Source organism: Radiomyces spectabilis (assembly GCF_025331425.1).
Source record: "Radiomyces spectabilis strain NRRL 2753 chromosome Unknown BYT42scaffold_12, whole genome shotgun sequence".
NCBI lineage: Eukaryota > Fungi > Mucoromycota > Mucoromycetes > Mucorales > Radiomycetaceae > Radiomyces > Radiomyces spectabilis.
The window spans coordinates 1,205,145-1,223,124 of NW_026251937.1; the positions used below are offsets into that span (position 1 = coordinate 1,205,145).

Genomic DNA, 17,980 nt, shown 5'->3' on the forward strand with positions numbered 1-17,980 from the left:
TAATCAACATAGTGGAGTCCGATTAGGCCGTGCCCTCAGTTTCTAGTTAAGGACTCCAGATATCAGTCATTTTCATCTGTTTATTGTAATATTTAGCCTTGTTATCTCTATCACTGAAAGCTTACAATTGGTGAATTTTTTAGTTTTACAGCTTGGCAGTAGGGAACTGCCGACTAGCCCCTTTGTTGGGCCCGGGATGGTAAGTTTGGGTTTCAAAAAAAAAATTTAAAGGGGGAAAATGTGACGTAAGCAAAAATTTTTTAACTCTTTTTATGTGCAATCTCTATGTGCATTTAGCAAATCCTTGACCCCTCTTTCAAAATAAGAGCAAGCTTGATCTTGATTCACCACCGAAAAAATGTCGTTGCGTCAGGGTTTGAGTAAGTGGTTTGTTGCCGAGGGAGCGTTAGCGCCAGTTACTTATTGAGGTTTAGACAAGGTATATTTACCGAACATCGTTTTCAAGATGGTGCGATCACCCAATCTTCAACCCAATCAAGTCGCATTCCGTGTGCCTCCAAACTGCAATAAATTCGACATTCATTCCTACTTGACCAACATCTACGGAGTGAATGTCCAAGAAGTACGCACCATGAATTACGCCACTGAGCATAAGAGAAGTCGTAACGGCAAAACCGAAGTTGTACAGTCGGCTTACAAGAAGGCCATCGTAACGATTAACGAACCTTTTGTGTGGCCAGCAGCGCCCGAATGGTGCGCTTTAGATGAACAACAACATAAATTGGGTACAAAGGCTGCCGGTCGGAAACTGAAGGGATGGCGTTTCAGAGCAAGCCCGGAGGACAAAGACAAACAAAAACAAGTCAACCAAGATTTGATGGCTCGCGAGCAAGGTTCATCTGGAAAGAAATAAGCTTCAGCCCCAATGTAAATAAAAAATAAATAAATATTAGAAACAGTAGATATCATGATGTCGGGTGTATCGCTGCTTGTTTATCATTATTGTGACCCTGGATGCAACAGTTCTCAAGAAATGGAAACGGCTATATGGAAGAAAAGGCTGAAGAGAATTCTTAGCAGTGAGAGGTTATGAGATGTTAAATTTTTTTAGGACAAGATGATGTCGTTGTGAAAGATATCATCAATCACTTGTCTTTTTTGAATGACGACTGGAGGGGCTGGCCACCTGTAAATTTCAGGCGCAGGCATGCTAGATATAAGACAACGGCCTACCTTGGACGCAACATCAATGGGCGTCTCGGTTACAGAAAAAGAAAAAGAAAACGCATTGATATGACAAATCGGCCTCGACAAAGCACGCTGTAACCATGAGGGCAATATTGGGTACAAATCTTTGTCCTTGACTAGCAAACTTCTATCTGATTACTGAAGCAGCAATTCTGTGAATATAAGCTGCAGTGAACATGCATGTCATGGGTTGGAAGAAATTTGTATCATCTGTACTATGAAGCTGTCAATTTATTTCCAGAAATTGCCTATCTTTCGATTCTCCTGATTTGATATTTGTCTCTGTTAAAATTGCACAACCCGACCCACATGTAACTATCCCTCCATCAGCAATGGGGAAAAAGATTCTCACGATGCCTGATCTATGGCGCGTTGCTCTCGGGACCGTTGTGCCGTCGTTGAATGACATCCCCTTTTGGGCAATGGCTGTCAATTTTTTGTGATGTCGCATGAGTTTTGCTCTTTCGGACATCCAAAAATGGGACCTTTCGCAAATCCAAACATTTCTCTCGAGTCAGTGAGACGCTTGACAATGATTGTGGGTATTCATGACATCTTACAATTATGCAAGAACACTTTTACGATCCTCTGCCGTCAATGCTGCCGTCAAAGGCAACTTTATTTCTGTCCAAGAGACTAATTTAATTGTGAGGTAAAATCATGACGCGCAATGAAACGTGCCTTTGCACACTCTCACCCATGGCCCAGCAAGAAATCCTACATTGAGATTTACAGTTTCAACGAGAAGAAGCTTCTATTTCAAATCGACTTTAGCCTGTATTCCAATGTAGAGACGATGCACACTTATCAACCAAACGTAAGTGTCGCGTTCTTGGATAGCGGGCCACGTCCAACAAGCTGATTGTTATACTGTCCATCTAGACTCAATCGACATGTTCCATACTGATCCTAACCGATCAGCAAGAATTTCTGGCCTTACGATATCATGCAAATACCAAATCCATTATTACCGAGATCAAGTTATCGCTACGGCAGGAAAATGCCCCCCTTTCAGAAAGTGAGGTCAAGGCGGCCATCGATCCTGATCAGCGCCTTATAATATTCAACATTTATGTAAACTTGCTTCATGTGGTGCCCTTGACATCTGTATCGCAGCAACAAAATCCATCCTTTTTCCCGGTCGCCTCTCTCTCTAAAGAATTGATAAAACCTTTTGCTATCAGGTACAACGACGATAAACAATCCTACTTGAAGTTTTCACTGAAGCATTTTCCAGGATAACAGAATTCAATATCCTGTCAATTGCTATGCTCTACGATGTCGCTCGACCCACTGTTGCAGTCCTCTACAAAGACGAGCATAAGCAATGTCACGTCAGCGGTTATGAGATTAATCATTACCAACAGTTGGCCTATCTCAATCCGAATATGCAGATGACAGTGGATATCAGCGATCATACCATCATGGCCGTGCAAAATCAGGGAATATGCGTTGTCGGACGGCGATCCATTGCTTACTATGATTTCAAAGGACACAGTCAAATATTGAATATCAGCCGTATGCTTCTGTCCAGGTATTTAATCTAGTTCTTGCCTTTCTGACTACTTGATGGCTGACGCGAAACAGTTATGGGGCCCTGAACTCGAATTACCTTTTATCAGATGCTGAAGGATGGCTGTATCTACTGAAAATGTCGGATTCTGATTTAACTTCGTCGATGAAGCTGGAACGGATAGCTCAGGTAAAATGCCCATTGTTCTATTTTATATCGTTACCCATGGTGAATAATCTTTTTGAAAGGTCTCCGTGGCACGCGCATTAGTGACTTTAGGCAATGATTGTATCTACGTCGGATCCTCTTCTGGGGATTCACTATTGCTTGAATTTGTACCAACTACGAATACTGGATTCGCACTCAAAGTCATCCAAACGTTTCCGAATCAAGGGCCGATTAACGACTTTTGCATCTTTGATCCTGACGCCCAAGCCTTGGTAATAAAAATAGCAGTAACAGTTTGCTCTTGCCTTTTTCGGTACTAATATTCCATTGGATCTTTCGCTACAGCAAACCATGGTTTGTTGCTCAGGGGCCTCTAACACTGGGTCTCTGCGCATTGTACAGAATTGCGTCACATTTCACGAATTGCAATTCCTAACTATCCCTGGTGCCATATCATTATGGTCCTTTTCTTTGAATGCCGGGTCCAAGTACGTTTGATGATAACGGTCTCGCAAAGCATTTGCTGATTTTATTTTTTAAATTGATGACAGTGGGTGTATACTAATTTTGGCATCCGTTAAGAAGACCTATATCTTTCATCAGTTCCCTCATATGCGACAATTTGAGCAGGTCGATCATTTCTCGGCTTTCAATATGGAGGATTCTACTTTAGCTGTTGATATGGTCGCGAATGGTGGTTTGGTACAGGTGACAGCTGCAGGTATACGTCTCATGTCCGCTACTCGTGATGGCATTTTACATGCGGAATGGCGACCGCTCCCCGATCAGCAAAGGATTGTTGCCGCCGCCCTGAATCAATCCGGTTCTGCTATTGTCACATCCACCAACACCCTGATATACTTTACCTTTTCAGAGCAAGGTTTTATTCAGCAAAGGTCGATTTTGCCATCATGTCGCATCATAAAAATATGGTTCTGACTATCGAATGTAGCTCGATTCATTTGGACACCGAGGTTGCCTGCGTTGCGTTACAAAGTCCGATGGACGATGCATTTGGGCTATCCGACCTTGCCGTCGTTGGTTGCTGGACAACAAAAGACAACTTACGTGTGTACAACTCATCGAATTTCGAGTTAATGACAAGTATTACTCTACCAAGCCCAGCGGTGCCGCAAAATGTCCTCATTACCAGCTTTGGCATGACCTGTTGTATTTTTGTTGGACTAGGTAAGATTAGTCTGTTCGACCCCATGGATGATTTATTCATGTTAACCTGGCACTACGCCTAGCTGATGGACGGCTGTTGTATTACACTATTCAGAGAAATTCATCCATCACGCTGCAAAATCGTGGAAGCATCGGGATTGGATCCACTACCGTAAAACTCAATATCCTTTCTAAGAATGGTGCAAAATACGTCGTCGCATATTGTAATACTGGACGACCTGTCATCTTCCGATGCGTGAAAGAAAGGATCGTTTGCTCAGCGATGGCTCTCCAGGTATTTTTCTGGAGGGGGAAACCTCCGCTTTCTACTCCAATTCTAATTCTAATTATGTAAAAAAAAAAAAAAAAAAAAAAAAAAAAGAATGTTACAGCGTTCGGTATGCTTTATAGTGATAAGATCAACGGACCGGCAGTGATGATCGCTGATCAAAGTACTATACGAATTGGCATCTTGGATTTGGCTCGACAACTGCAAAGCTTCAGTATACCATTATGCAGTGGAGTACCACAACGCATCGTTTATCATCATGAATCAAAAACACTGGCTATTGCGACTGTGGGAAATCGGGGTTCGGCTGAAATTAGTCATGCCATGGCTGGATCACTCTGTATCATAGACGCGAAAACATTTCGAGGTACTATAGCATTTGAGCCTTGAAGCCTTCTATGTCTTACATGTTTGTGAGTTAGATATCGAAACCCACTGTCTGCTTGATCAGGAGAGTATTTCATGTCTCACTACCGTCCGATTCAATGGTGTGGAGTCTGTATGGGTGGTGGCCGGCACTACATTGACAAGTACAGGAGACTCAAGCCACAACAAAGGCCGTATATTGTTCTATCAAGTATCCGAGAAGCAGCAGTATAAAGCGGTAGAGACTATGACGATGGATCGCGCCGTGTGCAGTATTCAATCGTTCAATGGATCCCTGTTGGCGAGTATTGGTGGAACGGTAAGTCCATCATACTTTCGGCTCTGCTTGTTAGCTAATGAACCACAACTGTAGCTTCACATGATCGTCTGTACACGTAGTAAAGCTTCCTCTGAGAAAATGTTTGAGCTGATTCCGATCTCATCGCTGAAAACGTGTGTGACCTTTATGGATGTCGATCACAACAAGGTGCTTGTTGGCGACGCACTTCGTTCAATGTCAGTATTGGAAACCAAGGGTGCAACGGAGCGAGAAATCAGCGTCGTCTGCAGCAACCACGAGTCACACTGGCTTTCAGCCGTCAAAGTCATTGGAACGGATCAGTACATGGCTGCTGATATGTACGGCAACATTCGGATACTTCAGTCACAGAATATCGTGGCCGAGAAACCAAGAACGACACTCGATATAGTCAGCTTGTGGCATTTTGGCGATCTTATCAATGGCTTTCGGCAGGGTAATTCACGATATTCTTGATGTGGTTTCATCCGTGTGAATAGTGTTGACACTCTGTTTCACGATCGTAGGTAGTTTTATTGGCCCATTTGACGAAGACTATGAACCGACAGCATCGACCAACTGCTTTATTTATGCCACCGTTACTGGTAGCATAGGGGTTATTATGCGAATCCCACAATCGCAGTACGATACATTACATATCCTGACCCAAAACATGCTTCGCGTACTTCCGCCACACGAACTCTACGACTACACATCCTTGCGCGAATTCAATAATGGCAACCTCCGACTTCCATCCCATGGCTTCATCGACGGGGATCTGATCAGCCGAATACAGACTTTGAAGCCAGCAGAGCTCCAAAAGCTCATCAGCACGGCAAACGGCAGGTACCGCGTTCCACATTAACTGTGCTTAGCACCATGACAAGCCACCTCGGCTTCCTTACTCTCAAGACCGAACAGAGAAGAGACAATATAAATTATTGGGAAAAGTAAAAGTTCTTCTATTCAAAATATAATACTACAATATACTTCATTGCTTACCACTTGCTTACCAACCTACAATCATGAGAAAAAAGACGATTAATCTTCTTGATATCGAAAAAAGATAGTCATGATGCTTGGATGAGTTTCAGAGTAACTGGGTAAAACCCGTTTTCCTCACAAAATATCGGAAGACCGTCGTGAAAAATGTCTCATCATTTTCTCATCCAAACATGTTAAAAGGGCGAAAATAACATACCTTGATTTCAGAAAAAGAAACAGCATCACGGTTTTGACAGTTCCATACATGTCATAAAGAAAAGCATCTGCAAAGGAAAACATCATGAGTTCCACGGTATCATATTTTTTGGAGCCGTCAAGCTCACTGGGAAAATCCATCAGACATAAAATTGTCCACACAGAATTCAGACATATGCTTGTCAATTTTAAAGAATTCATCTTCTGGATCACCCAGTGATGCAAGGCAAACATCAACGTACCTGCATGTCATCAACCAAGAACCGACCATGGGCAAGGAGATAGCCAGTTGGAGCATCATCTAATGGAATAAAGATTGATAATTAGTTCTCATGCTCAAAACTGAAATTATCATAAAAGGAGTAGATAAAAAATTGGAGGATCAGGAAAGCATGAATGGTATAAAAAAGGTTGTCAACAGCGAAAGACTCGATCTGACTCGTCATCTAATGTCATCACATCCAAAATGGAATATTAAAAAAACGAAATGAGTACATACCACATGACACCCTGGCGTGGCAGGACATGGAGAGAAAAAAAACGGTGGCACAACTGTGTCAAGCATCAGCAAAAATAACAAAAAAACGGCACGTAAGTATTGTGATGTCGACAATCATTTGAGCAACAAGGATGAATCCAGAAGATGACTCAGGTTTACAGCCTATTTGATTTCCACATGGTTGTTTTCGGACGGTAATTCCAACAAATTTTTCCTCATCATAGCCACTTCTGAATTCATCGTTGCAGATAAAGAAAGAGAGCTCACCTTTTACTCCTCTACGGCTTTGCCCCAAAGAGACTGACCAAGCCACATGGATTTTGATAACATTCTATAGGAATTCATTAGTCACACATCGACAACAAGTAGATGACACAGGATACGATGTGCAAGTGCGAAGATCAGAGATAAAAGTTCACAGCACGGTTGCATGTCAGAAACTCTAGTTTGTTTGACGTAAAAAACATCCTTTCTGCGCACTCACATCTGTTCCGTGAAAGAAAAAGTACCAACCTGATTGTCATGGATATGGAGGTAAAAGAGATGCAGCAGTAAAAAAAGTGGGATGCCTGTTATTTATATTTTTGCTTTTCGAAGTGCGAAAAAAAATTTTCTCTCTGTATTTTTTGCAGTCCCCACGGTAATTCCACATTGAAATTCCGACCTTCTTTTGAGGAGGGGAGGCAGTCCAATGCACCCGCGATCCAGCACACAACAAAATCAAAACCGTTTTGCTCCTCCATATCCGTAAAGGCCCGCTAATGGCAATTCTACAAAATCGATGTTTCCAATTAACTCTTTCCTATAAAACTAATTAATTCGCCCATGTTAACTAGGGCATAATCGTGAACGACGAAAAACTGCAGTTCAAAAGTTCTGGCAATTTCCTTTTTTTTTTTTTTTTTCAAGCAAAAGCCATAGATTGAAACTCAGCATATCTACTTCTTGACCGATATCCTCATCCATCATGGCGAATCCGATCGATGCCGACGTCGACTATTATGAATTGTTGGAAGTAAACTTCTCGGCGACGCTCAAAGAGATTACGAAAGCCTACAGAGTCAAGTCCTTGAAAGTCCATCCCGATAAAAATCCAAGCCCTGATGCAGGTAAGGGACCCATCCTACGACTCTTTGGACTGACTTCCTCAGCCACTGATACTTTGCTGTGCATTTTCTTGTAGCGGCCATTTTCCACACCGTGTCTCAAGCTTATGATGTACTAAAGGATCGTCAGAAACGAGCGGCCTATGATCAGCTTTACAAAGCTCGACTTGACCGAAAGAAAAAACAAAGAGAAATGGATGCTAAACGCCGGGCGGCGCAAGAAGAATTGGAACGTAGAGAGAGTGTGGCCAAGAAGGCCAAAACGGAACAATCCCAGCTGGAAGCAGAGTACGAAGCGGAATTAGCCCGGTTAAGAGCAGAAGGCGCCAAACGACGCCAGGAGGACTGGAAACCAGCCGAACCGGCTCAAGAAGAAGGTATGAGTAATCCGGCCACGTATGGCTCAAATTCTTTATTTGCGCTGTGTTCTGTGCATTTACCAAACCCTGGTTTCTTGGTTCACAGATCTGCCAGAACCTACGGATTTAGATTATGCACTCATGTTTAAATGGAAGTTAAAGAAGCATGATTTCACTGAAAAGGATCTGGAAACCCTGTTAAATACCATTGGCAAAGTCGACTCCGTAGCTATCTCCAGAAATAAGAAACGAGGCAAGGCCATGGTGATATTCAAGACGGTGGTGGATGCTGTAAGCGTTTGAGCTTGAAGAATGCGAGTATACATATTAACCAGATTGATTTCTTGTAGCATGCCGTTATTACCAGCAAGGACAGCCATTCCACGCTTGCGCAGTTTGACACGATCGATTGGGCAAGTGGAAAGGAACCGGCGATTGTGGAAAGATTGAATCGCGAAGCATTGAAGAAAAAGGAAGCACAGGCAGCGACTCAATTCGTCAATGATCTAAGACCTAACACGCCCACAGGCAAACCTCTGTTTTCCAGTGGCGCGACGGGTCAAAGTTCTTTCTTCAAAAACCTTCGGATCCCTCCGCAGCGAACCGTAAGTCAAATAATACTTTCCAATAATGATCATGTTACTGACATGCATTGTTTGCATGTAGTCTTCGTTTAGAAATGCTCCTAACTTGTCGGATAAGGATTTCGAAGCCATTACATTGATGAAATTGCGGCAAGCTGAAAGGGAACGTCTGATGGAGCAGGTCAAAGCAGAAGATGATAACAGTAACGGTTAAATTCATCACGTCGGCTACATATGATACCATCAGAGGGGAACGGACTGTTTCCATTTTTTTTTCCCCAAACTAGATCGTACTTTTATCTATTTATCACTTGCTAGCGAAACATAAGAACATCATGTAATATTGTCCTCGTATAAACTTGTATATATTCTCACTATGCACTTGGAGGCTTCAATTTACATATCCAAATAAGATATTGATCGAAGAGACACTGGTGGTGATTGCTCGAGTGACTTAAAAAAAGGATGGCTGTCACATACACGGCTTACCTCCGCAGCAAAACTGCATCAGAGCTCCTTCAATAAATGCATTCACTATATAAAAGAGAAAGAGATTGCTTTTGATTTTTAAATTAGTTATATTCTGCCACAACAAAAATATGCCTTGCCGTTGTGGAAGTACGGATCATCGAAGAGTTACGAGCTTATGGTGCCCGTTGAACCCGAGGAATACAACTTCTGAAAGCGCAGCCGCCATTTATATTAAGAAGCGCAAGCACAGCAGGTTTTTCAATCCTCTCCACAATGTGTATACACTTGCTCTTGATCATTTTTTATAGATGCAGTTTTTCACAAAGTTCTTCCGGATAGATCTTACCAGACGAGCCAATGTGGACGTACGGATCACCAAAGAATCGAATCAACAGCTCACGGTGTCCGTTGAGTCCCAAAAATACAACTGCTGAGTACATTCAAGTTACTCCAGAAGGTATTTTACATTTCTCTTGGCAGTTCTTGTTCAAAATTGTGCCACATGGTATACAGTGACCGCTCATCAGCCCGGGAGCCACGAAAAGTGATTCTTAAGATCGCATTATTTTTAAATCGATGTGGTAACTTTATGCAATAGAATACGGATAATAAATTTACCCGGTTGTGCCAGATCGAGACCATAACATGAATCAGTAGAAAAACGCAGTATAACAGCGCTACGATAAAGTATCGTCAAGGAGACTTGGCAAACATTTGCAAATTTGGTCAGAAGCATGCGATGGGATTCACCTGTATTGCCTGGGGACAGGTGAAAAAAAAACAGCAACTGTTGCCAAATGCTTAAGGCATGACAATTCTATAATTGCTGATCGATTGCAGATAATGAGGTACAAGAAGATCGAACGGTAACTGATCATAGTAGACTTCGACTATCTTCAATACGATATTGAATTTAGAAGATGAATCATAACCTGTGCCAATCATTAGAGCAGAGAAAATTTACTCTGACAATATGGGATCGTGAATGAACTTAGCTCCAGCCAATGAAGTCTATAAGCAAAGCATACGACAGTATAAAGTATGAGGAGCAACTAGTGTTAAAGCAGGCTCCAGTTTATCTATATAATTAAAATCTTTGAAAATTAGCAATTTGTAAATCACATGACTTGCACACTAAGCTATCGGAACCTTTTTTTTGTGCCTTCTCTCTTCAGAACCTCTTATTATTCTTTTTTTTTTGTGCCTTCTTTTCTTCTTCAACTACACTAAGCTATCAGAACTTCTTAATATCTTTTTGCAATACACCAAGTCATTAGAATCTCAATTCTTTCGATTCTTTCGATTGGTGCCTTTTTTTTTGTTCATCTTTGAACCATGCCTCGCTGCCCATCTTGCAACGGCAACGATCACCAGCGTTCTACCAATCGTCGTTGCCCAAATTTCTCTCCACGAAACACTACTATAAATAATGGGCGAAACAATGAGCAGCAAAATGCGGTTTGCACCAGTTGTGGTCAAACAGGACATCGTCGTCGCTCAAACCGCCATTGTCCCCTTCATAATCAAGACGGAAATACAGAAAATTTCACCAATGTGGCTCGCGATCCCAATGTCTCGATGCCAAATCTTCATAATGTAGGAGCCATGAATGTCATCTGCAGCCACTGTCAGGCACGAATGTGGAGTGGAGAAAAAGCTGCTGGAAGTACTATGAATGATCCTAAGTTTCAGCTCTGTTGTGGAAATGGTCAATTTGTACTTTCTCCTCTCAAACCCACCCCTCCTTTGATTGCCTCGCTTTTGACAGGGACTGGGGCGCAAGCAAAAGATTTCCGGCTCAAGATCAGAGCTTATTGTAGTGCTCTCAGTTTTACTTCTCTTGGTATAAATCTAGACGAAAGTGTAATGAATGGCAGACGGGGCGCTTACTGCTTCCGTATTCATGGAAGTGTTTACCATTTGATGGGATCGCTACTTCCTGCTAATGGCCAACGACCTGCATTTGCACAAATATACGTCCATGATACTGACAACGAAATATCAAATCGACATGCAATTGCAAGCCATCTCGCGCGAGACACCTTGGAAGTACTTCAGCAATTAATGCATGAAACCAATCCTTTCGTCCATCTTTTCAAGACAATGGCCCAATACATACAGGATAATGGTGGTGCTTCCAACATCAGAATGATTATTCGAGCTGACGATGTCCCAGATCCACGACGCTATAATGCACCAAATGCTTCTGAAATTGGTGTCATTATCGGTGAAAACGCAGAGGCCTCTGGAAGGGATATTGTGATCTGTACGCGTAGTAACCAACTGACATCAATCAGTGAGATGCATCGCCTGTATGACCCACTCCATTACGTGCTGATGTTTCCTGAAGGCGACCCTGGGTGGAACATTGAAACTCGATCGACCAGAAACGAGAAAGTCACCGTGATGAACTACTACAGTTTCAGATTGATGTATCGAAATGATGGACACCACTTGCACCTCTTTGGCCGACTCTTTCAGCAGTATATCGTAGATATGTATGCCAAGATGGAACAAAACCGCCTCAATTACCTTCGCCTCAACCAGGCCCGACTGCGTGCTGATGTGTATTCAGGCGTACAAGATGCTCTCCAACTTGACGACAACAATATGAATATGAATTCCATCGGTCAGCCTGTCATCCTTCCGTCGTCATTCATTGGCAGCCCTCGAAACATGCAACAGCTGTACCAAGATGCAATGAGTATCGTCAGATGTTTCGGAAAGCCTGACCTCTTCATTACATTCACGTGTAATCCAAAATGGCCAGAAATTCGGAATGAGCTTCTTGCTTCACAGACAGTATCTGATCGGCCAGATTTGACAGCACGAGTTTTCAACCTCAAGCTCAGAGCTCTTTTGAAGGATCTGACAAAAAATCATACACTTGGAAAAGTAATTGGCTACGTTTATACCGTCGAGTTCCAGAAAAGAGGATTGCCTCATGCGCATATTCTACTCATTTTAAAAGAAGCCGATAAACCTGTGACGCCAGAGCACTACGATTCTATCGTATCGGCGGAGATACCTGATCCACAGCAGTTCCCATCTGCTCATGCAACTGTCACGAACCATATGATGCATGGCCCATGTGGAATAGCAGCCTCGCATCCATCGCCATGCATGGAAAACGGTCGGTGCACAAAGCACTTCCCGCGTGCATTTCAAGAAGAGACAACGTGCAACGAAAATGGGTATCCTCTGTACCGAAGGCGCAATGACGGAAGAACCGTACGCAAAAATGGGATTTTACTTGACAACCGATGGGTTGTGCCGCATAATATTTACCTCTGCTCGAAATATGACGCACACATCAATGTCGAAATATGCACAACCATTAAATCAGTCAAGTATATCTACAAATATGTCTTCAAAGGACACGACCGTGCATCCGTTGTACTCCAGCCCGAAAACCATGATGAAATCCGTCAGTATCTTGATTCTCGGTACGTGTCAGCGTCTGAAGCCTGTTGGAGAATCTTTTCATTCTCTATGCATCACGAGTTTCCAGCACATCAAAGACTTGCAGTACATCTTCCAGGAGAAGAGATAATTTTTTTCCATGAGGATGAGAGTCCTCAAAATGTTGCAAGCCGCCGACCTTTGACGACATTAACAGCATGGTTCGAAACAAACCAGATTGATCCATCAGCAAGAACCATCTTATACTCTGATTTCCCAAGACATTACGTTTGGAATACAAGTGGAAGAAGAAGATGGACAGTTCGTGTTAGAGGACACAATACTGTTATTGGGCGCATATATAACATCTCGCCGCGGCAAGCGGAAAAATATTATCTTCGCCTCCTTCTCTATCATGTTCCTGGAGCAACTAGCTTTGAGGATCTGCGAACGGTCAACGGCCAACTTTGTTTGACATTCCAAGAAGCTGCACGCAGGCGTGGATTGCTTACCAACGATAACGAATGGGACCACTGTTTGGAAAATGCCGAGATCTATCAAGCACCCAGCTCCTTGAGGATGCTATTTGGCACAATTTTGGCTTTCTGTGAACCGTCTGACCCTTACGCACTTTGGCTTCGCCACAGACAACATATGGTGGAGGATCATCTCCATGCTGATAGAATTGAACAGAATGATGCATCTCTGGAACCAACAGAAACAATGTACGGACGCTGTATCATGGATATCGAGGATTATCTGCAATCACAGTCATTGTCTTTGCAAAATTTTGCTGGATTCTCTCTTCCTGAGGTTGATAGCCGTCCAACTTCCATATCTTTACCACGTCTACCACGTTTAGTTCAAGAACAGCTGTCACTTAACGAAGAAGCACAAAGGTTACCAAACCCAGCCAATCTGGACTTTAACCATGACCAGCAGATCATCTTTGACACTATCATCCGTGCAGCTGACGATGCATCACCAAGGAGCAAGCTATATTTTGTTGATGGACCTGGAGGAACTGGAAAAACATTTTTATTCAATGCCCTACTTTCCCATGTCCGTCGTAATGGAGAAATTGCTTTAGCCGTCGCATCCAGTCGAACAGCTGCTCTTCTTTTGGATGGTGGTCGTACCGCCCATTCACGGTTTAAGATACCATTGACTACGCACGAACATTCCTTTTGTAACGTGTCTCACAGAACGGAGCTTGCCCATTTACTGAAACTTACTAAGCTAATCATGTGGGATGAAGCATCGATGATAAACCGGTTTGCATTTGATGCAGTAGATCGAACATTTAGAGATCTCTTCAAAGCTGAAAACCCACGTCTGGAATCCGTACCGTTTGGAGGAAAGTTGGTAGTGTTTGGAGGTGATTTTCGACAAGTCCTGCCTGTGGTTCCCCGAGGGTCGCGTCCCGATATCGTCAATATGTGTATCAACCGCTCTGCTTCTTGGGCGCATGTGCAAACATTACGCCTGACGACCAATATGCGAGTTCAGAGACCACAACAAAACGAAAGTCCACAGGAACTTCAACAGTTCAGTGAATACTTGCTACGTATCGGTAATGGGACAGAGCCTACACGCTTGAATACAAGCTATATCAGCATCCCCCAAAGCATGGTAATTCCTGGCGAAAACTTGCAAAATTTGACTTCAGCTATATTTCATGACTTTCGGGAAGAGAATCTTTCTTCGCAGTACCTTACATCCCGCGCTATCCTTACACCGAAAAACTCTGACGTTGAGACAATCAATGATCTCCTTTTGGAACAGTTTCCAGGTGAGGCAACAGAGTATCTAAGCGCAGATAGCGTCTGTGATGAAAGTCAACAAATGCTGCATACCGTGGAGGTTCTCAATTCGATCAATCCTGGATGCCTTCCACCACACCGACTCCTACTAAAAATAGGTTGTCCTGTCATACTGCTGCGCAATCTCAATCCATCCAACGGTCTTTGCAACGGAACGAGGCTTATATGCCGCTCATTCCAACAGTTTGTGATCGAGGCAGAAATTGCAACCGGGAAACATGCAGGAAAATTGGTGTTTATACCTAGAATCAAGCTCAAGCCCACAGAAATGCAATCTCCTATTGAATTTCAACGACGCCAATTTCCAGTGCGATTAGCGTTTGCAATGACAATTAACAAAGCACAAGGTCAGACCTTGGATGCTGTTGGGCTATATTTGCCGGCGTCAGTATTTTCCCATGGACAGTTGTACGTTGCTTTCTCCAGAGTCAAAAAACCATCTGCACTAAAGGTAATGCTTAAAAAAGAAAGTTCATTTTTACAAACTTCAAATGAACATTTCACCAAAAATATAGTATACCCTGAAGTCTACCAATAAATATCCCCAATTGTGATCTTGAAGATCACGGGCTCCACCTGCGTCCTCTACCTCATACGTTAGAACTGGCACACCTTCATGCCATTCTAACCACCCATGGTAGCATACCCTGAGTCTACCAATAAATATCCCCAATTGTGATCTTGAAGATCACGGGCTCCACCTAGTCTATATAATTAAAATCTTTGAAAATTAGCAATTTGTAAATCACATGACTTGCACACTAAGCTATCGGAACCTTTTTTTTGTGCCTTCTCTCTTCAGAACCTCTTATTATTCTTTTTTTTTTTGTGCCTTCTTTTCTTCTTCAACTACACTAAGCTATCAGAACTTCTTAATATCGTTTTGCAATACACCAATCATTAGAATCTCAATTCTTTCGATTGGTGCCTTTTTCTTCTTTGAACCATGCCTCGCTGCCCATCTTGCAACGGCAACGATCACCAGCGTTCTACCAATCGTCGTTGCCCAAATTTCTCTCCACGAAACACTACTATAAATAATGGGCGAAACAATGAGCAGCAAAATGCGGTTTGCACCAGTTGTGGTCAAACAGGACATCATCGTCGCTCAAACCGCCATTGTCCCCTTCATAATCAAGACGGAAATACAGAAAATTTCACCAATGTGGCTCGCGATCCCAATGTCTCGATGCCAAATCTTCATAATGTAGGAGCCATGAATGTCATCTGCAGCCACTGTCAGGCACGAATGTGGAGTGGAGAAAAAATTGCTGGAAGTACTATGAATGATCCTAAGTTTCAGCTCTGTTGTGGAAATGGTCAATTTGTACTTTCTCCTCTCAAACCCACCCCTCCTTTGATTGCCTCGCTTTTGACAGGGACTGGGGCGCAAGCAAAAGATTTCCGGCTCAAGATCAGAGCTTATTGTAGTGCTCTCAGTTTTACTTCTCTTGGTGTAAATTTAGACGAAAGTATAATGAATGGCAGACGGGGCGCTTACTGCTTCCGTATTCATGGAAGTGTTTACCACTTGATGGGATCGCTACTTCCTGCTAATGGCCAACGACCTGCATTTGCACAAATATACGTCCATGATACTGACAACGAAATATCAAATCGACATGCAATTGCAAGCCATCTCGCGCGAGACACCTTGGAAGTACTTCAGCAATTAATGCATGAAACCAATCCTTTCGTCCATCTTTTCAAGACAATGGCCCAATACATACAGGATAATGGTGGTGCTTCCAACATCAGAATGATTATTCGAGCTGACGATGTCCCAGATCCACGACGCTATAATGCACCAAATGCTTCTGAAATTGGTGTCATTATCGGTGAAAACGCAGAGGCCTCTGGAAGGGATATTGTGATCTGTACGCGTAGTAACCAACTGACATCAATCAGTGAGATGCATCGCCTGTATGACCCACTCCATTACGTGCTGATGTTTCCTGAAGGCGACCCTGGGTGGAACATTGAAACTCGATCGACCAGAAACGAGAAAGTCACCGTGATGAACTACTACAGTTTCAGATTGATGTATCGAAATGATGGACACCACTTGCACCTCTTTGGCCGACTCTTTCAGCAGTATATCGTAGATATGTATGCCAAGATGGAACAAAACCGCCTCAATTACCTTCGCCTCAACCAGTCCCGACTGCGTGCTGATGTGTATTCAGGCGTACAAGATGCTCTCCAACTTGACGACAACAATATGAATATGAATTCCATCGGTCAGCCTGTCATCCTTCCGTCGTCATTCATTGGCAGCCCTCGAAACATGCAACAGCTGTACCAAGATGCAATGAGTATCGTCAGATGTTTCGGAAAGCCTGACCTCTTCATTACATTCACGTGTAATCCAAAATGGCCAGAAATTCGGAATGAGCTTCTTGCTTCACAGACAGTATCTGATCGGCCAGATTTGACAGCACGAGTTTTCAACCTCAAGCTCAGAGCTCTTTTGAAGGATCTAACAAAAAACCATACACTTGGAAAAGTAATTGGCTACGTTTATGCCGTCGAGTTCCAGAAAAGAGGATTGCCTCATGCGCATATTCTACTCATTTTAAAAGAAGCTGATAAACCTGTGACGCCAGAGCACTACGATTCTATCGTATCGGCGAAGATACCTGATCCACAGCAGTTCAAATGAACATTTCACCAAAAATATAGTATACCCTGAGTTTACCAATAAATATCCCCAATTGTGATCTTGAAGATCACGGGCTCCACCTGCGCCCTCTACCTCATACGTTAGAACTGGCACACCTTCATGCCATTCTAACCACACCCATGGTAGCATACCCTGAGTCTACCAATAAATATCCCCAATTGTGATCTTGAAGATCACGGGCTCCACCTAGTCTACATAATTAAAATTTTTGAAAAATTAGCGATTTTGTAAATCACATGATCTACACTAAGTTATCAAGACCTGTTAAACCTTTTTTTCATCTTTCAACCATGCGTCGCTGCCCACTTTCACGATAATAGGCGAAACAATCAGCAGCAAGATGCCGTTTGCACCAGTTGTGGTCAAACAGAGCATCGTCGCCGTTCACATAAAATGTGAGTGGAGCTCTTTTTTGAAGAAAGGTGATTGACGATACGACGATCTGGTGTTTTGTAGCATCATTTAATTTGGGTTATCTGTCAGTTATACTGTATATGCCCTTTCATTCTCTTCAGTAATCGAATGATACATGGAGCAGATATGCTTCGATCTGTGTAGCTCATCATTCATGCATCAGTGAGGTGACTATTGTTTCATCCATGGAAAATCACATATTTTTGTCCGAATTTTTTCTTCTTCTTTAGTTTTGCATCTCTTCTGTTTGCCTGGAAATCCCTCACTATCATTGCATCCATCATCCATCATCCAGACTATGGCGTGTATCTGATCCGGTCGATTCGATTATTATGAAAAAAGGTACCTTTTGTGTGATGTGACTATTCGTTTTTCGACAAGAAAAACCTCACGTTCTTTTTTCTCTATCCTTTCTTCTGCTTTTGGTTT

The 17,980-nt window shown here is 42.8% G+C and overlaps 3 protein-coding genes across 3 annotated transcripts; all 3 read left to right on the plus strand.

The window, feature by feature from the left end:
- Positions 1–289: 289 nt before the first annotated feature.
- On the plus strand, positions 290–1,005 carry BYT42DRAFT_583531 (ribosomal protein L23-domain-containing protein). The gene has a single exon (XM_051569783.1). The coding sequence runs from the start codon at positions 467–469 to the stop codon at positions 872–874; it is 408 nt and encodes a 135-aa protein (XP_051420317.1). The 5' UTR covers positions 290–466; the 3' UTR covers positions 875–1,005.
- Positions 1,006–1,697: 692 nt separating this feature from the next.
- On the plus strand, positions 1,698–5,957 carry BYT42DRAFT_583535 (CPSF A subunit region-domain-containing protein). The gene is made up of 14 exons (XM_051569784.1): positions 1,698–1,861; positions 1,918–2,026; positions 2,092–2,393; positions 2,447–2,743; positions 2,797–2,911; positions 2,971–3,162; positions 3,236–3,378; positions 3,442–3,786; positions 3,843–4,078; positions 4,141–4,352; positions 4,440–4,713; positions 4,769–5,031; positions 5,086–5,467; positions 5,538–5,957. Exons 1-14 carry the CDS (start codon positions 1,758–1,760, stop codon positions 5,873–5,875), a joined length of 3,312 nt encoding a protein of 1,103 aa, XP_051420318.1. The 5' UTR covers positions 1,698–1,757; the 3' UTR covers positions 5,876–5,957.
- Positions 5,958–7,306: 1,349 nt separating this feature from the next.
- On the plus strand, positions 7,307–9,253 carry BYT42DRAFT_583544 (uncharacterized protein). Its single transcript, XM_051569785.1, has 5 exons — positions 7,307–7,818; positions 7,893–8,192; positions 8,281–8,465; positions 8,525–8,779; positions 8,841–9,253. Exons 1-5 carry the CDS (start codon positions 7,677–7,679, stop codon positions 8,970–8,972), a joined length of 1,014 nt encoding a protein of 337 aa, XP_051420319.1. The 5' UTR covers positions 7,307–7,676; the 3' UTR covers positions 8,973–9,253.
- The last annotated feature ends 8,727 nt before the right edge of the window (positions 9,254–17,980 follow it).

What these genes read in the sequence shown, in the direction of transcription:
- BYT42DRAFT_583531 (XM_051569783.1), top strand. Translation starts at nt 467, where the DNA reads ATGGTGCGATCACCCAATCTTCAACCCAATCAAGTCGCATTCCGTGTG.
- BYT42DRAFT_583535 (XM_051569784.1), top strand. Translation starts at nt 1,758, where the DNA reads ATGACATCTTACAATTATGCAAGAACACTTTTACGATCCTCTGCCGTC. An exon ending in AGCTGGAACGGATAGCTCAG is followed by an intron (nt 2,912 to 2,970) that starts GTAAAATGCCCA and finishes TCTTTTTGAAAG; the next exon opens with GTCTCCGTGGCACGCGCATT. An exon ending in AGACGCGAAAACATTTCGAG is followed by an intron (nt 4,714 to 4,768) that starts GTACTATAGCAT and finishes TTTGTGAGTTAG; the next exon opens with ATATCGAAACCCACTGTCTG.
- BYT42DRAFT_583544 (XM_051569785.1), top strand. Translation starts at nt 7,677, where the DNA reads ATGGCGAATCCGATCGATGCCGACGTCGACTATTATGAATTGTTGGAA. An exon ending in CGAACCGGCTCAAGAAGAAG is followed by an intron (nt 8,193 to 8,280) that starts GTATGAGTAATC and finishes CTTGGTTCACAG; the next exon opens with ATCTGCCAGAACCTACGGAT. An exon ending in TCAAGACGGTGGTGGATGCT is followed by an intron (nt 8,466 to 8,524) that starts GTAAGCGTTTGA and finishes GATTTCTTGTAG; the next exon opens with CATGCCGTTATTACCAGCAA.